The sequence below is a fragment of the Populus trichocarpa genome, chromosome 9, assembly GCF_000002775.5.
Source record: "Populus trichocarpa isolate Nisqually-1 chromosome 9, P.trichocarpa_v4.1, whole genome shotgun sequence".
Classification (NCBI taxonomy): Eukaryota; Viridiplantae; Streptophyta; class Magnoliopsida; order Malpighiales; family Salicaceae; genus Populus; species Populus trichocarpa.
Genome location: NC_037293.2, coordinates 12198145 through 12224983, shown reverse-complemented (window position 1 = coordinate 12224983; position 26839 = coordinate 12198145). Strand labels below are relative to the sequence as shown.

The 26839-nt window shown below is 34.1% G+C and overlaps 3 protein-coding genes across 7 annotated transcripts; 1 reads left to right on the top strand and 2 right to left on the bottom strand.

Moving 5' to 3' along the window:
* Positions 1–1057: 1057 nt before the first annotated feature.
* On the top strand, positions 1058–14768 carry LOC18102212 (laccase-2). Of its 3 annotated transcripts, none has more exons than XM_052455708.1 (6): positions 1058–1309; positions 12112–12263; positions 12415–12659; positions 13015–13143; positions 13261–14202; positions 14367–14768. In XM_052455708.1, exons 1-6 carry the CDS (start codon positions 1178–1180, stop codon positions 14495–14497), a joined length of 1731 nt encoding a protein of 576 aa, XP_052311668.1. In that variant the 5' UTR covers positions 1058–1177; the 3' UTR covers positions 14498–14768. The 3 variants fall into 3 exon arrangements, with proteins under 3 accessions (XP_052311668.1, XP_006379354.3, XP_006379352.3); XM_006379292.3 differs by lacking the exons at positions 12112–12263; positions 12415–12659; positions 13015–13143; positions 13261–14202; positions 14367–14768 and adding exons at positions 1452–1603; positions 1755–1999; positions 2355–2483; positions 2601–3542; positions 3707–4108; XM_006379290.3 differs by lacking the exon at positions 1058–1309 and adding an exon at positions 11718–11969.
* LOC18102211 (uncharacterized) lies at positions 6340–7666 on the bottom strand. The gene is made up of 5 exons (XM_024609150.2): positions 7346–7666; positions 7134–7198; positions 6981–7041; positions 6757–6903; positions 6340–6637 (listed from the first exon to the last, which is right to left on the bottom strand). The coding sequence occupies exons 1-5, from the start codon at positions 7602–7604 to the stop codon at positions 6615–6617; spliced, it is 555 nt and encodes a 184-aa protein (XP_024464918.2). The 5' UTR covers positions 7605–7666; the 3' UTR covers positions 6340–6614.
* Positions 14769–17318: 2550 nt separating the features above from the next.
* Positions 17319–21776, bottom strand: LOC7478592 (BTB/POZ and MATH domain-containing protein 4). 3 transcript variants are annotated; one of them, XM_052455711.1, is made up of 4 exons: positions 21265–21776; positions 18846–19194; positions 18458–18737; positions 17319–17808 (listed from the first exon to the last, which is right to left on the bottom strand). In XM_052455711.1, the coding sequence occupies exons 1-4, from the start codon at positions 21639–21641 to the stop codon at positions 17621–17623; spliced, it is 1194 nt and encodes a 397-aa protein (XP_052311671.1). In that variant the 5' UTR covers positions 21642–21776; the 3' UTR covers positions 17319–17620. The 3 variants fall into 3 exon arrangements, with proteins under 3 accessions (XP_052311671.1, XP_052311670.1, XP_052311669.1); XM_052455710.1 differs by having other exon boundaries at positions 21262–21775; XM_052455709.1 differs by having other exon boundaries at positions 18458–19194; positions 21262–21776.
* Between the last annotated feature and the right edge of the window lie 5063 nt (positions 21777–26839).

Sequence of the window (26839 nt, the reverse complement as noted above, 5' to 3'; positions counted from 1 at the left end):
ATGTTTTTGGTTGCTACATTGATCAGGGCTATAACATGTACGTGATTCGCATAAAATGGACACCTCAACGGTTAACTCCCACATGATATTTGTTACTTCTAATTAATTCGTTATAATTGTAACTTCATGTTTAAGAATATCAAGAGATTAATTGCTTTGCTAGCTATTTACAGAGAAAGAAGTGACTATATATGTTAAACAAGCTCAATATTCTCTATATATCGATGATCATTCTTTTGTTGCTTGGAAGTAAGGTGGATCAGATGTCCTTCTCTTCCTTGGCTTTTTTATTTTTCAAGTGTGGTTGACACATGGGTTATCACCAACCACTGTACATGTCCCACAGTCCCAGTGAGTACGTAAGTCTTATATGAAAATGATCATTAGCATGGAACGTTAAACTGACTAAAAAACAACATGTTCAAGGGCAAATGGGATCTCTTTGATTGCCCTGGTCATCCACGCCAACGGTTTGATCTTCGAATTCTGTAGCTGAATAAGATATATTTATAGAGGTTTCCATTTTTATTTACAGATACGTAGGCGCCCCCGATATATCCTTGGAACATAGGTTTTGGCATGACTATCATTATCTTTCCCATCCCTCATATTCTCCTGCTTTTTTGGTGGAAGATACATTTCATCACTTGATGTGATCATAATAAGTCAAATTTCATTTACAAGCATGCGACTTGTTTATAGGTTTTTGAGGAAAATTTTCTACGAGAAGAGTTTTCAATAAAAAGGGTTACTTACGAAGAAGGAAAATAAATGCCATGCTGACATTTCTTTCGATTAACCAATAATGGTAAATATTTATGTAATTAACAAGTTGAGGCAATCGTCCACCATATTATTCAAACTAAAGCTAAAGCACAGGTAAAATTAACTAATTAATTGACTTTGATTACACTCCAACTCAAACATGAACCGACAGTAGGTAACTCTCTCTCTCTCTCTTTTGTCATATCTGAGACAGCGGATTGCCTAATCAACCAGACACTGCCGCTCTAACTATAAGCTATTTGCCTATATAAACACCCTCCACTGGGTCTAATGATCATATAATTCCAGTAAGAGAAGCAAAGTTTTGAGTTTCACCAATAGTACCTAGCTCCTATCTCCATCCATCTTTCTACCAAGTAGCAAATTTAACTTCACTTTTGGTACGTAAAGCATGGGTGCTTCAGTCCCTGCATCGCCAGAAATTCTTCTGACAATTCTACTCTTTGCTATGAGCTGCCTCTGGGCCTTTCCTGAGGTCGCCGGTGCAAAGCATGCAGGCATTACGAGGCACTACAAGTTCAACGTACGTGTATATATATATATATATACTTTGCGTATGCTAACACTCAGCGAAGCATTTAATTTTATGCTTTAGTCTGGCTAGATAGCTCATCATCATGTTCATATGCAAGTAACATTAATTGTTAATTGTAATGTTCTTTCAGATAGAACTGACAAATGTCACCCGCTTGTGCCACACGAAGAGCATGGTGACTGTTAATGGCAAGTTCCCGGGGCCTCGCGTAGTTGCCAGAGAAGGTGACCGTTTAGTGGTGAAGGTGGTCAATCATGTTCCAAATAATATCAGCATCCATTGGTATGAAAGTGATCGAGTTTTCTGTTGTATGGCACTGTTATTCATGGATTGATTAACAATGACATGTAGTTAAATTATATCTATATTTGGTGGTAATTAATTAATATTGTTAACGTCTACTTTTGGTGATGAAATGAAATGAATTGAACAGGCATGGAATTCGACAACTTCAAAGTGGATGGGCAGATGGACCAGCATACATCACGCAATGCCCTATTCAAACAAACCAGACTTATGTTTACAACTTCACTATTACAGGACAAAGAGGAACTCTCTTCTGGCATGCTCACCTCTCATGGCTTAGAGCTTCTGTCTATGGACCCCTTATCATCTTACCTAAGCGCAACGTTTCTTACCCATTTGCCAAACCCCACAAGGAAGTGACTATCATGTTGGGTAATTATCTACCTTTTTTTTTTTAATCTTTTCTTCGTATCTTCTAAGTATCCGTTCTAAAAAATCCAATCAAAACCGATTTTATTTTCAAAAACAGAATAAATTAATATTTTTAGTTTTATTTTTTAAAAACAAAATAAATATCTAAATGGGTTTTCTTTTTTTGATTTCTCGGTTCGAATTTTTAAAATTTCTAACCAAATCTTCATATTTAACTTCTCAAGTTGATTTTTTTAAAATTTTAGATTGATTTTTACAAATATTCTACATAATTCAGTTATTTTACTCACCGGCTGTTATCTTCTGCAAAGTCAAACAAGCTAATTAAAAGGGCATTTGATTGAATAAACCACAGGAGAGTGGTTCAATGCTGATACTGAGGCAGTGATTAGCCAGGCTTTACAGACAGGAGGGGGGCCAAATGTCTCTGAAGCCTACACCTTTAATGGACTTCCAGGTCCATTGTACAATTGCTCAGAAAATAGTAAGTGATCATAATAACTCTTTTGGTCACCCAAATTGATACTTGAAAGCTTATTTTACACAAACACAAACACACACTTGGACATTTGTTTTTGTATCATATGTTTATAACTTGCAGATACATACAAGCTAAAGGTGAAGCCAGGAAAGACGTATCTTCTCCGATTGATCAATGCTGCACTCAATGATGACCTCTTTTTCAGCATTGCAAACCACACCTTCACCGTTGTTGAAGTGGATGCTACTTACGCGAAGCCTTTTGAGACTAACCTCTTGGTTATCACAGCAGGACAGACCACAAATGTTCTTCTGAAGGCCAAACCCATTGCCCCCAATGCATCATTCTACATGTTAGCAAGACCATACTTTACTGGCCAAGGCACATTTGACAACACAACTGTTGCAGGGATACTCGAGTATGAAACTTCTTCAAATTCAACAGCTTTTAAACCAACCCTTCCTCCGATTAATGCTACAAATGTCGTCGCGAATTTCACAAGAAGACTTCGCAGTCTGGCTAATTCTCGATTCCCGGTTAATGTCCCTCAAACAGCAGACAAGAAATTTTTCTTCACAGTTGGTCTGGGAAACAGCCCGTGCCCAAAAAACCAGACATGTCAAGGGCCTAATGGCACGAAATTTTCAGCTTCTGTTAACAACATCTCCATGGCTCTCCCTTCATCAGCACTCCTTCAATCCTACTTTTTCAAAAAATCAAATGGGGTTTACACCTCTGATTTCCCAAGCTTTCCTCTCCATCCATTCAACTACACAGGGACCCCACCGAATAATACTCTTGTGGCCAATGGTACCAAGCTTGTAGTGGTACCATTTAACACAAGCGTGGAGGTAGTGATGCAGGGCACTCGCATTTTCGGTGCTGAGAGCCACCCTCTCCATCTTCATGGCTTCAATTTCTATGTTGTTGGAGAAGGGTTTGGAAATTTTGATCCAAATAATGACCCCAAGAACTTTAACCTTGTTGATCCTGTTGAAAGGAACACTGTTGGTGTGCCTACTGCTGGTTGGGTGGCAATTCGTTTTCATGCAGACAATCCAGGTCCGTAGCACTATTTCTTAACAATAATAATAATAATAATAACAATAATAATTAATAAGTTAAAGCACACCCTTTCCTTTTTCATTCTGTTATTTTTAGGATTTTCATCTATTCTACTAACGTTTTCTTAATCATATCGACATAATTAATGTGTTGTGACGCAGGAGTATGGTTTATGCACTGCCACTTTGATGTCCATTTGAGCTGGGGGTTAAGGATGGCATGGATTGTCTTGGATGGAACACTTCCCAGTCAGAAGCTCCCTCCTCCACCATCTGATCTTCCCAAGTGTTGACCAATGCTAGCTATGATCATGATTTTTTCTTCTGGGTTGCAAATTCTAACTTAAAATTTTGTGTTGCTGCTGCTTTCCTAATGTTTTCGTTGAAAATTGTTAGTTGCCCACTAGCATTCCTATTGGACTTCTCTGTATTTCTAGCTTGCCATTCTCAAAAGCTGACTATCAAGCTCACTGGAAAAGAAAACGTGGCGGAGTTTTTGTAATATATTACAGAGTTCATTGCGCTCTTCTTTGGAGCATAAATAAAAATTGTTCATTGATGAAATTACAACCCTCTCTCTCTCTCTCATCTCATTTTGTCACGTATATATCCTTTATTCACCAACGAGCGTTTGTTGGAGCATGAAAAACTGTACTTTTGACACGTCACTGGTGCCCTTGTCTATGAATGACCAGCAAACTATGACCCCCTTTGTTTTTTTGACGGGGTTGAATTAATGTTTTTATGAGATTTAGATCAGAAAGCTTTAAGTTTTTTATCCGTGAAAAAGAAAGATATGGATTTGATATTTAATAATCACTATCTTTTAAAAAAAACTATACTAATAACAAGTACATCGCAACAAAATACTTATGTTTGTAATATTTACAATAAGTTTAATGAAATAAAAAAACTAGTGTTACAATTTGCATGTGTGTTTTTAGAATGTATTAACAATCAAATGCATATAAATATATTTCTAAATTAAAAAATTAATATATGTTTTTTTTTTGTCGTTTTATTATCAACGTCAATTTCAACTATAATTTATAAAAAAAAACACTCCGAATATATTTTTTAGTTAAACAACAACTTCAATTAAAATTTTAACAAAATATATATTTTAATCAAATCAATCACAATTAAAAATTATTTTTTAAAATTATTTTCAGCCAGAGAAAATGCAAGTATAAAAGGAATGTACCGCATTGTCAAAAAAGCATAAACCTCTCATGTGTCATTCTACCCTAACATTGTGAGTGTATACAGAAAAGGCCATTAAATCAAAGAATATAATGTAAAACCTTGATGGATTCTTCAAAATAATATGTTGAACAATGTAATGCATCGATCAAGTTAATGTCTAAATGCATACCCTTTATATGTTTTTGATCTTGTTATGGAAGAAGAGAAAGGCATAGCATGAGAAAGAAGAGACTACAGGAAAGCCGAGGTTGACTTCCTGCAAAACTAACAAAAAGCTTTCATATAGAAACCTTCCTGAAATGCTCAGGCAAGTCACCCTTGGCTTCCACACAAGGCTCTGATCCTCATATTAGACCTCTCTTCTCTCAATTCATATATATGCTACAAATGCAATGTCAATTCTACATGTCGAAGTCTTTCTTTATAGGCCATGAAAGAATAGAAAATATCACTTTTATAATGCTCTATATTCCTCTAGATTATATCCCTCTTAAAGGTTCTGCAAGAATTTATGCAGAAAAAGGGATTATCAACTTGAATGAATTGATTTCGTTGACCCCTCACATCCTTCGAAGGGTATTGATAAAATATATACATATTCATGCATATAGTTTATCTGAACAAATTAATTGTCTTGCTTAGTCTTTATAGGGCCATAACTGATCATCATAACACCACAATGGTTAGATTTTGATCATTTTGGAGATATACAATTGTAAGGACTGGAATCTTAATAACTTGGGCTGTGAGTTAATTAGGATTAGTGCTCTGGGATAGATGCTGTTTCTAGGCCTTAACTCCTGCCCTTACGAGACAAAATAAAATTAAGGTCATATTAAAATTTTAAAATTATTGTATTAGCATATTAAAATTATTGAAAAACAAAAAAAAAATTAATAATTTTTTCAAATAAAAATCAATTCAATTTTTTTTGAAAAGGAGTTTGAACTACAAAAACAACAAATATACGTTTAATATTGTTGCATAAATCTATACCTAACAAAGGATTTAGAATTATATAGCTAGATTGGTCAGTTTATTTATGATTGTGACTAGCTTTAGCTGATAAATGACAACCCTTTTTAGATATCGTGACTTTTTGGGCATATATGGAAAGATGAACCAATCTTAAATTAAGGTCAACGCATGCATGTGCCACTATACAAGAATGTTCTGTTCTAGTTGATTGTCTTTAATTACAAGCTCACATCCATCGTATTCGATTATTCCATCTGTTTTTCTTTCTTTTTTCCTTCAATTTTGTTTTTTTTATGGAAAAATACTTTCAAGTTTTTGGGATGCAGTTCATAAGCTTTTCATTAAGAAGCAACGGGAATTGGTCCATCTTCTCCCTTGTTAAAAAGGGCTGAAAGATGAGAAGGTAATTCATTTTATTTTATTTTTTGTAGTGTTTAAAAGTATAATTGTTAATCTCGGTTTAACTTCACAGGTTAATTTAAAAAACTTATTATTTAAAATTTAATTTATAATAAATTTTAAGTTAAACTGAAAAAAATATTAATTTAGTAAAATTCAACTAATATGGCAATATTAATTAACTCATATTGATATTGTCAAATTAATTTGAATAAACTCAAAAAAAAATATTATTTTAATAAAAATATTATCCTGAGTTGATAATCCGGTGCTCATAATAAAAACTAATAAGCAACAAACAAACAAATTAATGATAATCCACAATTTAATTGTTCAAGCCGGCGGCGCCGTACTATTTAAACAAATCAAAATTCTTCTGAAAACCGGTAAGAGAATCAAGAATTAGGTCCCAAATTTTGCTCAAAATTAACATCTCCTCCTTCCCACCTCTAATCTGCCACCATCCTTCACTTTAAGGACTGGCTTTTCAGCACTTAGTTATATTTAATACTGGTCAGACATGATTCAGAACTCAAGAATAAAAAACATGGATAAAAGATATATACTGCAGTATAATAATTATGCAGAAAAACGGGAGAAAATAGTATATCTAGTTAGAGTTATAATACCGAATGTAATACGACTTCCAGGCGATACACTGACAGAAGCTCCAGGTGGCAGCCGTTTCTTATCGATGAATGTTCCATTAGTACTGTCCAAATCTGTGACCACAAGATTTCCTCCCTTGTTCTGAATGCGAGCATGTAGAGCAGACACTGTTCAAATCAGCATGACATTAACAAGGGAAGTCAAAAGTTGGTTGAAGAAATTCACAGACAGGTTGAACCAACACCTGTTGCAACTGGAATCACCATGTCTGCCTTATCGGGGAGGCGGCCAACAGTAACCTCACTCTGGATTAATGGCAGAAAATTGAAGGGTCTTGTTAATTGGTGTATGTTCGAGTAAAATTCAATGATCATGAACAGGGAATAGAGACACTCACAGAAGCTATTTCAAATGCATCTGGCATTTTAACCTTGAAACCTATATGCCCTGAATCCCCATCACCTGTAATTCACATTAGGTACAGCATTGTTTGCTTCAGATTGGGCAACAAACTACATGATCACTAATTGCAACTTAAATCTCATTTATGTGGTGGACAGGAATTATCATCAATCATCGATTCTTGAAAGAAAAACAGAACTCACTAACCAACGGGTACAAGAAGCCATCTTTCTTCAACATCAGTCAAAGTGCTGTCAGCCCCAGAAGCATGTACAGCACCAAGACTCCTTTGCTTCTTTGCTTTAATCCTAACACCTTGTAGCTGTGTGAAAAAGTTCTTAGGAGACTGAAATGTGATTGAATTATGGGCAAGAAGTGAGGCTTTGGAATGAAAGATTGGTGTTGCGAGAGAAGTTGAGCAGCCTGGAAGCTTGGCATGGGAAAGAGACTGTGTAGTTATGTCCATTTTTGCTAACTCTATGACACTATACAAATTAGCTGTTGCCTTTAATGTTGGTGTGGATAAAGAGGTTTTTGGCTACAATGTAGTGGAAGTATGTGGCAGCCTTTTTTTTTTTGTTAATAGTCGAAATTTTATTAAGAAAAAAGGCTACAAAGATAATAGCCTAACTTACATCAGATGAACAAGTAGAGGAAAGAAAAGCATTAAAACTGTTGCATGAAACAAGGGAGAGCAACAAAATGGGAACAAAATAAAACCTAAGAAACCAACTTCTCCCGACTAAACATTCTCTAAATTAAAGTCTAAAGAGTTGGAATCAAGCCTCAGCCATAAAGCAATACTTTGGCGCACCATGGAGAAACAGATTTGAAGGTTAGGGGCAGTGTCATTAAAAATAACATCATTTCAGTGAAGCCAAAGATTCCAAACAACACAAGAGAAAAGAAGCTCCCATGAGAGATTCTGCTGCTCGCCTTTAACCATAGAGGACCATTGGTAGCACATATCATCAACAGATTTTGGAAAAACACTACAAACACCCCGATTAGCAAGCAATTTCATCCATATATTCCAAGTGAAGTGGCAGTGAATGAAGAGGTGACTTGTAGATTCCAGGCTTTTATTACAGAAAGCGCATCTTGACTCTTGAAGGGTTAGGTAGTCATGCTGAAATAGAAAATCTCTTGTGGTTACTTTGTCTTGGACAAGGAGCCAAAGGAAAAGTTGCACTTTCGGTGGGCTTAGTTTTATCCAAACAAAAGATTGGAATGGTTTGGCACCACCATAGAGCAGCTGGTCCATTATTTTGGAGCAAGATTTTACACTGAAGAGGTCATCGCTGGTTAGGGTCCAGATTTTCTTATCCATCTTGTGGCAGAACATTGGTTTGGATTCCAGCAAGGATGATAAAATTGAAAGTTGTTCTTGTTCAAAATGAAATAGAGGTCTGCGCCATTGTAGGGACCAGAGCCAGATTCCAGTGCTCCATCTACCCATGTCAGCCACCAAAGCAGATTTAGATGAAGACAAAAGATATAGCCTAGGGAAGGCTATTTTAAGAGGGGAGTCACCAATCCAGTTGTCTAGCCAAAAGGATGTTAAACTGCCATTCCCCACCATGAATTTGCAATGATTCGTGAAGATGTGGTGAACGTCAGTTTGAACAATGGAAATAATATCCTTCCAGATCTTGGAGGGTTGGTTGTAGAAAATTGGAACCCCATTCTCATAAGCCGGATTGGATAACCACATCTTGATTTCCTTGGATTTTTTTTGCATCTTTTTACTTCTCTTTGTTCAGAACTCTACTTTTCAGAAAAATATATCCAATTTGTTCATGGGTCTGTGCCTTGGCCTTGATTCATGATGATTTTGATCTCAAGTTTTTAAGTTCAGATCATCCTGCCTCGTCCAAAACTTTGAAAATACTCTAACAATAATAAAAATATGTAATATTTGAAAAATAATTAAAGACACTACAAATATTTAGAATCATTTTTTTCTTATGATAAAAAGAAAAAAAAAACAATTTCTTATTGATAACCTAGGAAACAATTTATCCCATTCGTATGTAAATTTCATGGGAAACTCCAGCTGGGTAGAACTCACACAATCGACTTGGCTTGTTAATCCCAATCTTTTTCATTTTTAACTTGTTTTAAAATATAACCTTACGATTGCTGATGCGAAGAGGGTGATTATAACCTTAGGATTTAACTTTTGTTTTAAAATATATTAAAATAATTTTTTAAAAAAAATAATTTTTTTTAAAATTAACAAATCAAAATAATTTAAAAACATAAAAAAATAATTGTTTTTGAAAAAACGTGTTTCCAACACTGCCTAAAAGAGTGTTTGGGAACGCGGTTTGCACCGCGTTCCAAAAAATTTTGAAATTTTTTTTTTTTTTTGCTTAAAATAATTTTTTATATATTTTTTCAAATCCTTTTGGTGTGCTAATTTCAAAAATAATTTTTTAAAAATAAAAAATTATTTTGATACATTTCTAAACGAAAAACACTTTGAACTGTCATCGCTACCACAATTCAAAAAAAAACTTTAATATAGGAATTCAAACCTGCGTTGATCCTTGGCCATAAAAGGAACTGCGCTAATGAACTTCCACTGGTTCATGAATTGCAGTTATATATCTTTCGCAACTTCCATATTTAGCAAAAGCTAGCTGATAGGAAAGCTATTAATTAATCAATCTGGACCTGGTAGCTTGATTTCATTTTTAATATTAGTTTTGGTAACTTCTATGATAGTTTATCAGTCTGAATCCCATCTCCTTATGTTATGATGTGGTTAATTCTAATAAATATTTGACAATGAGTTCTTTCAAGGTTAGGATTGGTTTGACCTAGCCAGTGATGGAAATCATTGTGACTGTTTTTTTTTCCCATTAATTAGGATTAAAACATATTCCTGTAAATATGTGCTTAGGTTTATTTTCTAGCGTGTCAAATTGTGAGATTTTGTGAGCTATTATTGATTTTGTAACTATATGCAAGTGTTATCAAATGATCCGTGCATTGCTTCATTGTTAGCTCCAATACACACTTATGCATTGCCATTGATGCCACTACGTACTCAAGGCCAAGCAGCTGGTTGGATCTATGCTATCTCTCAGCTGGGACGACTTGCATGTGGAGTTTTTATCTATGTTGCCATCGAGCATATATCTCATAGCTAAAGGATTCCATCCACAAGCTAAGTTGTACTTCGACACTCCATTCTTCAAGTTTGTTGCTGTGTTCCTTGCGGTGGGAGTTATTGCAGTTGTTATGATTTGGGATTAATTAAAATAATTCTGCTTAATGTCCACGCAGATATATGAAAAAAATATGTGGCTGCAGACTGGGAGTTCGTTTTTCCTTTGTTTGCAGTCACAACGTTAATTAAACACAACATTCTAATTACTTCAGGCAATTCATGCATGCTTAAGCCATAAAGAATATATATATAAGCACGAACTTAAAATAAAATCCTTCCTGTATATGATCATTTTTCCAGTGCTGGACTTAATTAAGGTTTACTAAGATCTTAAGCATGCATTAATGTTTTTGGTTGCTACATTGATCAGGGCTATAACATGTACGTGATTCGCATAAAATGGACACCTCAACGGTTAACTCCCACATGATATTTGTTACTTCTAATTAATTCGTTATAATTGTAACTTCATGTTTAAGAATATCAAGAGATTAATTGCTTTGCTAGCTATTTACAGAGAAAGAAGTGACTATATATGTTAAACAAGCTCAATATTCTCTATATATCGATGATCATTCTTTTGTTGCTTGGAAGTAAGGTGGATCAGATGTCCTTCTCTTCCTTGGCTTTTTTATTTTTCAAGTGTGGTTGACACATGGGTTATCACCAACCACTGTACATGTCCCACAGTCCCAGTGAGTACGTAAGTCTTATATGAAAATGATCATTAGCATGGAACGTTAAACTGACTAAAAAACAACATGTTCAAGGGCAAATGGGATCTCTTTGATTGCCCTGGTCATCCACGCCAACGGTTTGATCTTCGAATTCTGTAGCTGAATAAGATATATTTATAGAGGTTTCCATTTTTATTTACAGATACGTAGGCGCCCCCGATATATCCTTGGAACATAGGTTTTGGCATGACTATCATTATCTTTCCCATCCCTCATATTCTCCTGCTTTTTTGGTGGAAGATACATTTCATCACTTGATGTGATCATAATAAGTCAAATTTCATTTACAAGCATGCGACTTGTTTATAGGTTTTTGAGGAAAATTTTCTACGAGAAGAGTTTTCAATAAAAAGGGTTACTTACGAAGAAGGAAAATAAATGCCATGCTGACATTTCTTTCGATTAACCAATAATGGTAAATATTTATGTAATTAACAAGTTGAGGCAATCGTCCACCATATTATTCAAACTAAAGCTAAAGCACAGGTAAAATTAACTAATTAATTGACTTTGATTACACTCCAACTCAAACATGAACCGACAGTAGGTAACTCTCTCTCTCTCTCTTTTGTCATATCTGAGACAGCGGATTGCCTAATCAACCAGACACTGCCGCTCTAACTATAAGCTATTTGCCTATATAAACACCCTCCACTGGGTCTAATGATCATATAATTCCAGTAAGAGAAGCAAAGTTTTGAGTTTCACCAATAGTACCTAGCTCCTATCTCCATCCATCTTTCTACCAAGTAGCAAATTTAACTTCACTTTTGGTACGTAAAGCATGGGTGCTTCAGTCCCTGCATCGCCAGAAATTCTTCTGACAATTCTACTCTTTGCTATGAGCTGCCTCTGGGCCTTTCCTGAGGTCGCCGGTGCAAAGCATGCAGGCATTACGAGGCACTACAAGTTCAACGTACGTGTATATATATATATATATACTTTGCGTATGCTAACACTCAGCGAAGCATTTAATTTTATGCTTTAGTCTGGCTAGATAGCTCATCATCATGTTCATATGCAAGTAACATTAATTGTTAATTGTAATGTTCTTTCAGATAGAACTGACAAATGTCACCCGCTTGTGCCACACGAAGAGCATGGTGACTGTTAATGGCAAGTTCCCGGGGCCTCGCGTAGTTGCCAGAGAAGGTGACCGTTTAGTGGTGAAGGTGGTCAATCATGTTCCAAATAATATCAGCATCCATTGGTATGAAAGTGATCGAGTTTTCTGTTGTATGGCACTGTTATTCATGGATTGATTAACAATGACATGTAGTTAAATTATATCTATATTTGGTGGTAATTAATTAATATTGTTAACGTCTACTTTTGGTGATGAAATGAAATGAATTGAACAGGCATGGAATTCGACAACTTCAAAGTGGATGGGCAGATGGACCAGCATACATCACGCAATGCCCTATTCAAACAAACCAGACTTATGTTTACAACTTCACTATTACAGGACAAAGAGGAACTCTCTTCTGGCATGCTCACCTCTCATGGCTTAGAGCTTCTGTCTATGGACCCCTTATCATCTTACCTAAGCGCAACGTTTCTTACCCATTTGCCAAACCCCACAAGGAAGTGACTATCATGTTGGGTAATTATCTACCTTTTTTTTTTTAATCTTTTCTTCGTATCTTCTAAGTATCCGTTCTAAAAAATCCAATCAAAACCGATTTTATTTTCAAAAACAGAATAAATTAATATTTTTAGTTTTATTTTTTAAAAACAAAATAAATATCTAAATGGGTTTTCTTTTTTTGATTTCTCGGTTCGAATTTTTAAAATTTCTAACCAAATCTTCATATTTAACTTCTCAAGTTGATTTTTTTAAAATTTTAGATTGATTTTTACAAATATTCTACATAATTCAGTTATTTTACTCACCGGCTGTTATCTTCTGCAAAGTCAAACAAGCTAATTAAAAGGGCATTTGATTGAATAAACCACAGGAGAGTGGTTCAATGCTGATACTGAGGCAGTGATTAGCCAGGCTTTACAGACAGGAGGGGGGCCAAATGTCTCTGAAGCCTACACCTTTAATGGACTTCCAGGTCCATTGTACAATTGCTCAGAAAATAGTAAGTGATCATAATAACTCTTTTGGTCACCCAAATTGATACTTGAAAGCTTATTTTACACAAACACAAACACACACTTGGACATTTGTTTTTGTATCATATGTTTATAACTTGCAGATACATACAAGCTAAAGGTGAAGCCAGGAAAGACGTATCTTCTCCGATTGATCAATGCTGCACTCAATGATGACCTCTTTTTCAGCATTGCAAACCACACCTTCACCGTTGTTGAAGTGGATGCTACTTACGCGAAGCCTTTTGAGACTAACCTCTTGGTTATCACAGCAGGACAGACCACAAATGTTCTTCTGAAGGCCAAACCCATTGCCCCCAATGCATCATTCTACATGTTAGCAAGACCATACTTTACTGGCCAAGGCACATTTGACAACACAACTGTTGCAGGGATACTCGAGTATGAAACTTCTTCAAATTCAACAGCTTTTAAACCAACCCTTCCTCCGATTAATGCTACAAATGTCGTCGCGAATTTCACAAGAAGACTTCGCAGTCTGGCTAATTCTCGATTCCCGGTTAATGTCCCTCAAACAGCAGACAAGAAATTTTTCTTCACAGTTGGTCTGGGAAACAGCCCGTGCCCAAAAAACCAGACATGTCAAGGGCCTAATGGCACGAAATTTTCAGCTTCTGTTAACAACATCTCCATGGCTCTCCCTTCATCAGCACTCCTTCAATCCTACTTTTTCAAAAAATCAAATGGGGTTTACACCTCTGATTTCCCAAGCTTTCCTCTCCATCCATTCAACTACACAGGGACCCCACCGAATAATACTCTTGTGGCCAATGGTACCAAGCTTGTAGTGGTACCATTTAACACAAGCGTGGAGGTAGTGATGCAGGGCACTCGCATTTTCGGTGCTGAGAGCCACCCTCTCCATCTTCATGGCTTCAATTTCTATGTTGTTGGAGAAGGGTTTGGAAATTTTGATCCAAATAATGACCCCAAGAACTTTAACCTTGTTGATCCTGTTGAAAGGAACACTGTTGGTGTGCCTACTGCTGGTTGGGTGGCAATTCGTTTTCATGCAGACAATCCAGGTCCGTAGCACTATTTCTTAACAATAATAATAATAATAATAACAATAATAATTAATAAGTTAAAGCACACCCTTTCCTTTTTCATTCTGTTATTTTTAGGATTTTCATCTATTCTACTAACGTTTTCTTAATCATATCGACATAATTAATGTGTTGTGACGCAGGAGTATGGTTTATGCACTGCCACTTTGATGTCCATTTGAGCTGGGGGTTAAGGATGGCATGGATTGTCTTGGATGGAACACTTCCCAGTCAGAAGCTCCCTCCTCCACCATCTGATCTTCCCAAGTGTTGACCAATGCTAGCTATGATCATGATTTTTTCTTCTGGGTTGCAAATTCTAACTTAAAATTTTGTGTTGCTGCTGCTTTCCTAATGTTTTCGTTGAAAATTGTTAGTTGCCCACTAGCATTCCTATTGGACTTCTCTGTATTTCTAGCTTGCCATTCTCAAAAGCTGACTATCAAGCTCACTGGAAAAGAAAACGTGGAGGAGGTTTTGTAATATATTACAGAGTTCATTGCGCTCTTCTTTGGAGCATAAATAAAAATTGTTCATTGATGAAATTACAACCCTCTCTCTCACTCATCTCATTTTGTCACGTATATATCATTTATTCACCAACGAGCGTTTGCTAGAGCATGAAAAACTGTACTTTTGACACGTCACCTGTGCCCTTGTCTATGAATGACCAGCAAACTATGACCTTTTTTTTTGTACGAGGTTGAATTAATTATTTTTTTATGAGATGTAGATCAGAAAGCTTTAAGTTTTTTATCCGTGAAAAAAAAAAGATATGGATTTGATATTTAATAATCACTATCTTTTAAAAAAACTATACTAATAACAAGTACATCGCAACAAAATACTTATGTTCGTAATATTTACAATAAGTTTAATGAAATAAAAAAACTAGTGTTATAATTTGCATGTGTGTTTTTAGAATGTATTAACAATCAAATGCATATAAATATATTTGTATATTAAAAAATTGATATATGTTTTTTTTTTTGTCGTTTTATTATCAACATCAATTTCAACTATAATTTAAAAAAAAAACACTCCGAATATATTTTTTTTAGTTAAACAACAACTTCAATTACAATTTTAACAAAATATATATTTTAATCAAATCAATCACAATTACAAATAATTTTTTAAAATTATTTTCAGCCAGAGAAAATGCAAGTATAAAAGGAGTGTACCGCATTGTCAAAAAAGCCTAAGCCTCTCATGTGTCATTCTACCCTAACATTGTGAGTGTATACAGAAAAGGCCATTGAATCAAAGAATATAGTGTAAACCTTGATGGATTCTGCAAAATAATATGTTGAACAGTGCAATGCATCGATCAAGTTAATGTCTAAATGCATACCTTTTATATGTTTTTGATCTTGTTATGGAAGAAGAGAAAGGCATAGCATGAGAAAGAGGAGACTACAGGGAAGCCATGGACGTTGACTTCCTGCAAAACTAACAAAAAGCTTTCAAAAAATTTATTAATTAAAATTTAATTTATGATGAATTTCAAGTTAAACTGGAAAAAATATTGGTTTAGTAAAATTCAACTAATCTACGCTATTAACTTATAACTCTATTGATATAGTCAAATTAATTTGAATAAACTCTAAAAAAATTAAAAATAAAAACTAAAAAGCAACAAACAAACAAACAAATTAATGATAATCCACAATTTAATTGTTCAAGCCGGCCGTACTCTAGCTTTAAACAAATCAAAATTCTTCTGATCAAAACCAGTAAAAGAATCAAGAATTAGGTCCCAAATTTTGCTCATAATTAACATCTCCTCCTTTCCCACCTCTAATCTGCTCCACCATCCTTCACTTTAAGGACTGGCTTTTCAGCAGTACTGGATAAAGCTTCATGATCAATATTTACAGAGGCTTCTTGATTAGTAACACATGATTCATCATCGTTTATTTGTATCTTCTTTCTTCTACCTCGGCAGGTTCTCTTAAATCTTGGATTTCTTGTATCGAGTCTTCTATGCCAACTCAACATGCTAAGAACCTTACCACACATGGAACATGACCTGTGCAGTCCATTAAATAAAATCATAGAAATAATTAATTAGAAATTAATTTCCTTTAGCCTTGTCAATAAGAGTAGAACAATAATTATAAGAACCTGTGTAATTACACTTACACGGAATCTTCTTGGCAAAAAGTTGAGCAACGCCTAGTGCATGAACCGCACCAAAGCAGCATAGCGCGGTAATCACTATAAATTTGATATATCAATAAACTGTGGATGTGGATGTATGGAGAGACAAAATTAAAGAAAACTCGGTCTAATTAAAGATTAATTTTGGTATGTTATGTGATTAGTTGGGGGTATTAGGATATATATATATATGTGTGTGTGTATATATATATATATATAGAGGAGTCTTAGTTCCTTGGGGAGGAAGTATTTCCAGCCAGGGTTGTTTGGCTAGGCTAGGGTTTACTTGGTCACCGACCTTGAATATTTATTAAAAGAGCATGGAATTGATTAATTATGGATTTGTTTATGACATTAGAAATGGGCCATGGATCCTCGAGAAAGAGTTCTATGCATGTAGCAGGAAGCCTAGAGGAGCTTCCAGGAGGTATATTTTACGGACTAAGGCTCTACAGACTACATGCTGGACAAATATTTATTATGACTATTTTCAAAGCGTTTTTGTTTTTCTTCTCTTTTCTCTAACAAAACAACAAAGAAGAAGAAAAACTATGTTTAAGAAATTTTTTTAAGGAAAATGGAAAATTATAATACTACTACTGGACGTGTGAATAATTAGATTTGTTTTAACCTTGCTTCATATATAATTAGAGTTCGAGCTCCTTACAGCAGCAAAACGATAACTGTGCTATATGGTGAAAGCTGGTTACTTTCGAATCTCTCCCATCCCCTGAGACCTGAAATAAATCCATGCAGCAGACTTGGTTTAAAGTATACACCAAACATGAATTGAAACTAACACACCAGCAGCCACAGAACAGGGACATTCGCTAGAGCTGCTCTAGGCAGACATGGCAACAAGTGCACTTTGTGCTCCTACTCGATAGTCCAGACATGGTAAATGGGAGTAAAGAGTGCAGAAAGGAAAGGAATTTCAAGTAATGAAGGCTGTTTCTCTCTATTTGAGAAACACGGAATTTGTTAGCATGTTAAAAGGGAAAAGGGAAAGGGAAAATTTCACAAGCCATGTTCCATACATACTCAGAACATGAGTAAACAACACAGCTTATGGTTATCAACATGACAGCTTACAATACATACCCGCAATCTACCACCAGTTCAAACAGAAAAACATGGCAGGCCCTCCTATGTTACACAACGTTTTTTTGTTTTCTATTCTGCATTTTTTTCCGTCTTCACCCTCATTTACAAAGATCAGCTGGATGTCCAGATACTAGGTTCTTTGTCTGACTCTTCGGCCATTGGTGTCACAACCATCTGAAAGTTGGGCCCATACACTCCGTGACTTTCCACCTTCACTGCTGCAATCCTCCTCACAACCTGCCACCGTCTTCAGTAACTCTGATTGCAGTGATGGGCAGTTCTCCTTGAGGTAGGTAAAGCCATCTGACCGCATTACAGCTGCAGTGATGATGACCAAAGGAGATGAGAAAACCGTATCAAGCACCAACAATTCATCATATATTGAACAATGAGGCATATCTATAAATCTCAAATTTCCAACTGTGCGGTTCATGAATAAAAGGAGATACAGATATATAATGTACACCTGTGGTTAATAGCAATAGTTTGCATTATGTGATGCTTTTAAGTTTCAAGTGAAAACCTTGACACATTACTCCAGTGGGAACATTTGCTTCCCTCATAAATACCACTTCATTTACTTCTGTCCTCATTCCTCATTATCTTTCCGTACAACTTGGGCACACTATGAAGAGCTACATTTTAGATGTGCAAATTTAAGACAATTTTGCCTGGCTACACAGATGTATGAAGTGGAACATGATTGCCAAGCAGTTAATCTATGCCCTCCAAAGCTACATCAAAACAAGGTTGATGTGATTGATGTGAGGCCCTTCTCCTACCACCACCAAGTGATAACTTGGCAACATATTTATGCAGAGGACTTGTTTTTTTACAGTTCTTCACAGCTGGATTTCACAAAGGGCCTTAGCCTATCCCCTCATTTGACACTGTTTATTTTGACAGTCATACAATTCTCTAAATAATGAATGGTAAGGGAAATTCAAAAGGGGAGACTAGAAATTACCTGCAAGGTTTTCAGCAGCGAATTTTAGGCAAACAGCTTTTAACTCTGTTGCGTGATGACAGTCAGCCAAGGCAAGGATGCTGGAAACAGAATTCACAGATATATCCTTGCAGAGATGAGACTCGCACATCAGTCTGAGTCTGTCCAGACCATACCTGTCTGCTGCAGCTAGCAGCTTTGTTGTTAATGTTTCAGACACGGAGCAGACAGGAGAAGAGCTAGAAGTTGCCATGTCCACATCTTCAGTGAGAGTATCTCGGTATATGAAGTGCAGCATAGCCTGTAGGGAATCACATAAGGAAATAAATAAACACAGAAAACCAACAAGAACACAAATCCTGACCCAATATGCCTTTAAGAGATACGATCTTATGGGAATAAAAATCACCTTGAAAACCACAGGTTCCAGATCAGAAATGACAATCTCTTGTTCATCTTCCTCTACGCCATCATCAAAAAATTTAGATCGAAAAAAAGGAGATCGGGCAGACAACACCAACTTATGAGCATGGAATTTTTCCCCTGCCACGTTAAAAATAACATCTGAACCTTCCATATTGTCGAGCAGCATGCCAAAATGAGCTCCTATATCAGACTCTGGAACCTGAATTGAGTTTAACTGGGAACTATTTGTTGCGGAAACTACTACTCCAACAGTACAATTAATTTTCAAGCAATCATCCTTAAGGTAATCCGATGTTTCAAGCATTGCTCGTCTGAAAAATCGCTTGTAACCCCTACATTAAAGAAAACAAGACAGTATAAACATCTAAGTCCAAAAATTGCCATTGAATCATTTCAAAATAAGTACCTAGCCCGTCTCAAATATATATATCAAAAGTCAGGAAAATTGGGAGGTTGAAATTAAAATATATTGAACATTTTACATATCCACACCACGCAGAAGGAGGCAAATGTACGGAAATAATAGAGATAAAGCAGGGAAGAGGGTAAAAAAAGGGGGCCGCTTAAATAAAATGAATCAAAATTTTAGTCTTAACTCTCAAGTCAATGCAAGGAAGATGACATAAATGCAGAAGAAACAAAAATAAAAGATTAGCCATGACTATTGTTGAAGCTATGCAAAATCATACTAGAAAGCTGGGATAGAGCCCTGGTACCATAAAGGTGCACAATCAGTGCTTTCTGTTTCTGACAGTTAATTAAACTTCAACACCTGTTCACAGAAAGTATACATAGAGAAAGTGGAACACTCTGAAGAAAAATAATTATCAAAGGAATGAAAACCATTAAAGAGAAAGAAAACAAGAAAGTTAAATAGAGGAAAAGCAGGATGCAAAAGAAACCAGATCCAAAGACTTCTAAAGTGTTTTAGAGTAAGACATATAATAGGAGTGCCCAGATTATCTAACAAACTCAAAGTAAGATGCTCAACCACAAAATCCACATCACACAGTGGAATAACATCCCAAGTTCAAGGTGCTCTTCTTTACCTAATCATCAATGTCAAATGTCCATCAATTAGAGAGCTGCTTTACATTTTCAATTGTATAAGTTCTCGAAAATCTTTTCAAGGTAAATATTAACATTGATGAGACTAACCCTTATAAGCTAGAATGGAATGTAAAGAGAGAGAATATTCAGCACCCTAAATTGTTCCTAAATTTTCAGAAGAGTCAAGCAGCATTTAACAGTCTATGTTATCTGGTGTGTACTTTCTATACTTAAAGAGTGATTTCTACAGAAGGCATGCTAATCACAGAGTTGTTACAGAAGTAAAAGTTGTCATTTCCATCTTAATATGGGTCCATGACTACTATGACCTCTATGATTTGAGAATTGGAGACAGAATCACAGAGATTAGTTATACCTTAAAAATTAATGGAGTGAAGAACAGGTTCTGAATTACAAACAATATCCTTTCAAATTCAGTAGAGGTGTAGAACCTGGACTACACTGACTAAAGATCTCCTTACACGTAACTTTTTTCAATTCAAAGAACACCATCAAGCTCTAGCATTAAACAGCAAACTTATAGGAATTAGCCCCTTAGCTCTATACTATAGGACAAAAAAATCCTCTCCAAAGGAAAAGAAATTTTACACATCACATGATGTCTGATTAACCAATAGCACAAATTCAACCATGAATAATTAATACAAACACCAGTTAGACCAAAAGGCATGCAGCATACACCCCATAATATCACCATAAAAAATGCTTCAGAAATTCCAAACATGTTTACAGAAAAAATACAAACTAGAGCAGTATCTAATGCTCTCTCACAATTTATTCCTCTTCTCTTCCTCATTAAATAAACCCAACCAAGGAACAATGCTATTCAACATCAACAACACCTAACGCATCACTTGAGCATTTCTATACAGAACTATTTCATCAAACTTCATCGAAAAGCAATCGATCAACCACATAACAAAACAATACACCATTTTAACCGGGTAACACAATCCAACCAGAACCAAATTTTTACATGAAAAAACAACTTGTACACCACAATTCTTCTTACTTGTCATCTCACATAAGCTAATCACATAAAAAAAACTCTAAGAAACCAATCCTATGCAACATATCAAGAGCTAACCCTCTCAAAAACCAATCAAATACACGACAAAGAAACACACCATCACCCACATTAACAGAAAGAAGCGCTCTTTTCAACACCAAGTCAAATTACCACACGCGATCGCAACAATCAACTATCATTCTCCTCACGCAACCCCATTACTTCTAAAAAAACCAATCAAACACACAAAACACAAAGCTGCCACATCAACAAAACAAAAAAAAACACGAAATTTAAACTCAAAAATCAAATTTATTACCACATACTACCGCGATACTTCAACGTATAAGGCCCACCCTCAAGCGACCGATCAAAATGACTATGAACTTTATGTTTTCCTTTCCCACTCTGATCAACAAGCGTCAATTCAAACAAAGCCCTAACATCCGTCCCCTCGCTAGCCAACGCGATAAAAACGGACACATAAGCTGAATGATCTTCCGGATTTTTCCCATCTGGGTAAAAATAAATCGCCCATTGATACCCTCCCACCGTAAAATTATCGCTCGCGATGTGTTTTCCTACTCCCATTCCTTTCGCCAGTGAATAGCCTTGTATTACGAACTTGTGAGAGCCGTTTACCGTTTCGGTTACGGACCGGGAGGTTGTGGGCGAGACCAGTGGGTTCGGTTCGGTCATATTGACAGATTGTTGTTCATGCAAATTAGGGTGTATCTTTTTTTACGATTGCAGAGAGACTGGGGATTTTACAGGGTGGGAGGAGGAGGAGGAGGGTCTAGAATACTCTAGTTGAGGGGATAAAAGGGGGTGGTGGAAATGACTGTTGCTGGCTTTAAGGAAATTGATTTTGGTGACGTGGTGGTGGTTTATTGGGTGGATGATGGTAAGAAAGTCAATACTATTAAACCAATCCGGCCTGAAAATTAATCCGGTCCAAGAATTAACTGGAACTCAATGTATATATAATTCTTGATTTGCTTAAAATCTTGTTTGATTTAGAAAAATAAAATAATATTGTTTTAATTTAGAAAAATAAAATAATATTTTTTTAAATTAATTCAAATTAACTTATCCAGAGTTTTAGTGTAATGAAATGCCAAGCAGGTTTATTAACTTTGAAGACGGTTTACTTTATGATATTAATAGCATGTTTGTGATTGTGGTTGTAGTTATAGTTTAAAGTGTTTTTTATTTAGAAATATATTAAAATAATTTTTTTATTTTTTAAAAATTATTTTTGATATTAACACATCAAAACGATCTGAAAGTATTAAAAAAAATTTAACAAAAAAATAATTGAAATTTGAGGGAACGCGGTTTCAACCGCGTTCTTAAACGGGCTCTAAGGTCTTATTTGGAAATGTCATTTGAGAACACGGTACAAACTGTGTTTTCTAAAAAACAATTGTTTAAAATAAAATATTATTTTATATTTTTAAATTGTTTTGATTTGTTAATGTAAAAAATAATTTTTAAAAAATAAAAATTTTATTTTAATATATTTTTTTAAAAAAAAACAGTTTTTTTAAACAAATACCGGTAATTTCAAACAAACTAGCGAGACGGGATTTCTAGCGAAGGATTATTTACCGTGGGGTCACAGATGTTTCATAATTAATTAATAAGGAGGCAGAGTCAATTTTCTTATGCTTAATGGCTAATTTAATTAGGCTCGGAGAAGAACATTACTTAAAAATTCATCGTTAGCCTTGAGAATTAGGTTCGTGAGTAAGCTTCTCACCTCTAATAAGCCGCCATCGATGACTCTTCAGTGGTCAAATACATTAAGAAGATATTTTCAAAACATATTTACCCATGAATTTTTATGATGAAACACTCTTATAATGTTTATAAATTTTATAACGTAGACTGTTTTTTAAAAAATATTTTTTATTTTTTTATTTTGTTTTTTTACATCAAAATTATAAAAAAAAGCATTTAAAAAATATTAATTTAATACGAAAAGCAATTTTAAAACTGTTTAACAACGAACAGGTAAGAATGAACTCTTTTAAAGATAATTTCTTGGATTACTCCTGCTCCCCCCTCTCATGGCCACCTCTAATTACACTAGCATGTAAGAGAATTTAAAAAAACCGAGTAACCAAAAATACAAGAAAAAATTAACTAATAAAACTAAACCGGAAGGAAAAACCGTAAAAATCAATTGAAAAATATAAAATAACATTTTGATTTGGTTCGATTTTGATTTTAAGAATCTAAAATAGACCAACCAAACAAGAAAACCAACAAAAACTCAACTATATAAGGAAAATGTGCTATGAAAAAGTTAATAGATTGATTCAGGGAGTGCCTAGAAAACCATCTGATTCGATGAAATTTGGTGAAGGACGACAACAATGAAGGGTGCTGAGAAATGTAATTATATCAACACGCCATCACATATTCTATTCGAATTGTCGTTTTTAAGTGAGGGAGGCTGGTTTCGTTTAAAAACCCTAAAAAAAAGGCTAAAAAAATTTAATCTATTAAGAACCCAAAAAAACAAGCACATTTAAAGGATCTGGTTTCCCAATTTTCAAAGAAAAAAACCGAACAAAAACGAATTCAGTTTGAATTAGTTTTCGATTTGATCTGGGTCAAAATTTCTAGATATTAAAAAATCCGGTTTGATTAGAATTTTTAACCCAAACCAGAGTTATGAACACCCCTGGTAGCAGGCTTAGCACCAATAGCTTCATTGATACCAATAACAAGTTTGACAGTCATAAAAGTTATTTTTTAAGTGTTTTTTACTTGAAAATATATTAAAATAATAATTTAAAAAATATATATTTTTAATATCAACATGTTAAAATTATCAAAAAAATATTTAAAACAAAAAAAATTAAAAACATAACAAAACAGTAGTTATATTTCTAAAAACTTCGTTTCACCTTATAATACCAATTATCAAACACCATACTCAAATATATATTTTCCAAAGTTTTTTTGATAAAAAATGAATGTAAGATAAATCTATTTATATTTTTTTTAAAATAGTTATATTTCATTAAAAAACAACTAAAAAAACTCGGTTATTTACTGTGTATTGTGAGGAGAAACGATGTGGATTCAACCAGTATATTGATCATTTTGTCTTTTATTGCAATTAACAATTGCTTTGGAAGTAAGAGTCAAGTCGACTTTTTTAGATGATTCAAGTGTTACTTTTAAATTGATCAAGGGTAATTTAGTCATTTACTTCTTATAATATACAATAAAAATATCTTATTGCCTTTTATATATATATATATATATTTGCACAGTGCTAGCTCAAAAATGCTAGCCTTGCAAAGAGGGTTTTTTTGTCTTCATAATTTTTGTATAGTAAAATGACATATATAACCTTTGACTAAAAAATAAGGCTGGCTTGGGAAGGTATTTTTGTCTCTGCAAGATGGTTTTTCTGTAATATTCATATGTCATTGGGTCTTGTTTAATAATTTGCATTTTTAAAATATTAACAAATCAACTGTAGAGGCTGACGCGTGTTGTTCAAGCGTCCGCATGTCAATGTCCCATGCACCATTCTGGAGGCTCATGGAGCTTATTTTGATAGCCAAAATCTGTCGACCGCCATCTTATTCAATGCGTTAGGTGGTGTCGCAGCTGCTAAAGAGGCACTTGTGGTCATGATAGCGGCGGTTTAGAAGTTATTAAGTTTTTTCTCCTCTATTTTTTTCTCTCTCTTGAGCCTTGGTATTTGTACATAGCCTTTAAAAAACCAGTTGTCTCCACTAGTTTTTATTTGTTTTGAATTTGGTCCTTGTTTCTTTTATTTCTATTTTTTTATTGTTTTTTGAAGTTTTTTTTTTAATTTCATCCCTCATTAATTAATTTCATTACATTTTTATATCAAATTTGGTCATATATTTTTTTATTGCTATTGTTTTATCCTTTGCGTTATTTTTTTCTTATTTTGTCCTTTTAAATTAATTTTTTATTATTATTTCTGATTTTGGTCCTTATTTTTTCTATTATTCTTTTTTTCTATTCTTTTCTTCATTTATTTTGCTTTTCAATTTAATTTGTGGTTAGTTTCTTTTAATTATTTTATGTGCAAGGTTTAGTGCTTGTTGTTTTAATTTTATTTTTTTATGATTTAAAATTTTGCTTTGTAATTTTTTCGTGTTTGCCTTTCATAGGATAATCTCAGTCTCATGACATGATCCACCAGTTTTTATGATGAACCCGGTTTAAGTGCGGTCTTTTTATACATCCTTTTTTAAAATTGGTTTTTTCTCACTTTTCTCTCTCTCATTCGCTAGAAATTCACGCATGACCTTAAAAAAACAATTGTGGTCTTTGGTTTGTGATTTGATCAATTTTGGCCCTCCTTATCATGATCGTTGTTTATTTGACTTTTAATGCTTTTTGAAGTTTTTTTTTCAATTTCATCTCTGAGTATTTTATTCAATTTGATTTTTTAATTTGATTTGGTCTATCTACTTGTGATTGCTCTATTTATGTGTTTTATACTTTTATTGATTATTATTTTTTTGTAATTTCATCCCTTCATATTTCATTGCATTCGTTTTCTTAAACCATATATGGTCATGACTCTTTTGATTGTTGTATTCTTATCATTTTCTTTATTTATCATTTTCTCAATTTTATCCCTAAACATTTAATTTCATTTGATTTTATATCCAGTTTTGGTCTTAATTCTTTCGATTTTTTTTTCTTAGTTTTTTTCCAACTTTTCCCCTGATTATTTTCTTTCATTTTTTATATCATATTTGGTCTGCATTGTTTGTATTTTTAATTGTTTTATAGTTGAATATTTTATTTTGTTATTTTTTCATGGTTCCCTTCTAACAATGCAATCTTTTATTGAAAATTAATGTTTTGTTTTTCAAATTCATGATTAGGCATTTTATTACTAAGTCATTGGTTTCATTGTTTGTTCCACTTTTTTTATTTTGTGTTATCTTAATGTCATATACTTAGTGATAGGTTAATGAAGTTAATTATAGTTGACTCAGATTTTGTATCCTCAAATTTTTTTTACACTTTCATCCTTGAGCTATATGGTTTTTTCACTCTTCTTTATGCAGCGTTATCTCGAGTACAAGTTAGTCAAGTAAACCCAAGTTAACTTACATTTTCTTATGAATTTTTTTTTAATTTAACTCTGGTCTTTTTGCTAAGTGTGTTTTTTGGAAATCTAGTTCTTTTTTTGTTTCGGTCTCATGTCGTGAGTGGCAAATTGGTCGAGTTAACCTGGATGAACTCGAATTTTTTTCTCTATTTTTTAATGATTTGCTTTTTAATTTCATCATTTTACATTAAATTATTTGACCTTGAACTTTGTTATTTATTTACATCTTTTATTGTTTTGTTATTTCAAGAGCAGGTTTTGTCAAGCTAAACCGGGTCAATTTATATTTTTTTCTCAATGTTTTTTTATTTAACTTCGATCTTTTTTGTTAGGTCCTTATCTTGTAAGTATAATTTTTTTTACCCCGATCTCATGTCACGGGTGGCAAGTTAGTCGAGTTAACCCAAGTTGACTCAATTTTATTTTCCTTGGTTTTTTTATGAGTTTTTTTTTTCAATTTCATTATTTTGCATTAAATTATTTGCCCTTAAGATTTGTAGTATGTTTGGTTATTCCGAGAGTAAATTAATAAAATTAACCCGGGTTTTTTTATTTTTATTTTGTTAATTTTTTTTTTTGTAAGTTCTTCTTTTGAAATTTTTTTTCTATCCTGATCTTATATCGCAGGTTGTAGGTTCGTTAAGTTAGCCCGAGTTGACTCAAGTTTTTTTTTTATCATTATATATATTTTTTATTTTTTATTTGACATTATGTTATTAGGTCTTGAACTTTATGATTTTTTTATTTTTATTTTTGCAGGTTATTTTGATCT

What these genes read in the sequence shown, in the direction of transcription:
- LOC18102212 (XM_052455708.1), top strand. Translation starts at nt 1,178, where the DNA reads ATGGGTGCTTCAGTCCCTGCATCGCCAGAAATTCTTCTGACAATTCTA. An exon ending in GTACAATTGCTCAGAAAATA is followed by an intron (nt 13,144 to 13,260) that starts GTAAGTGATCAT and finishes TATAACTTGCAG; the next exon opens with ATACATACAAGCTAAAGGTG. An exon ending in TTTTCATGCAGACAATCCAG is followed by an intron (nt 14,203 to 14,366) that starts GTCCGTAGCACT and finishes GTTGTGACGCAG; the next exon opens with GAGTATGGTTTATGCACTGC.
- LOC18102211 (XM_024609150.2), bottom strand. Translation starts at nt 7,604, where the DNA reads ATGGACATAACTACACAGTCTCTTTCCCATGCCAAGCTTCCAGGCTGC. An exon ending in ATGGCTTCTTGTACCCGTTG is followed by an intron (nt 7,199 to 7,345) that starts GTTAGTGAGTTC and finishes TGTGAATTACAG; the next exon opens with GTGATGGGGATTCAGGGCAT. An exon ending in ATGCATTTGAAATAGCTTCT is followed by an intron (nt 7,042 to 7,133) that starts GTGAGTGTCTCT and finishes CCATTAATCCAG; the next exon opens with AGTGAGGTTACTGTTGGCCG.
- LOC7478592 (XM_052455709.1), bottom strand. Translation starts at nt 21,641, where the DNA reads ATGACCGAACCGAACCCACTGGTCTCGCCCACAACCTCCCGGTCCGTA. An exon ending in AAGTATCGCGGTAGTATGTG is followed by an intron (nt 19,195 to 21,261) that starts GTAATAAATTTG and finishes TCTTTAATGTAG; the next exon opens with GGGTTACAAGCGATTTTTCA. An exon ending in CGCTGCTGAAAACCTTGCAG is followed by an intron (nt 17,809 to 18,457) that starts GTAATTTCTAGT and finishes TCATCACTGCAG; the next exon opens with CTGTAATGCGGTCAGATGGC.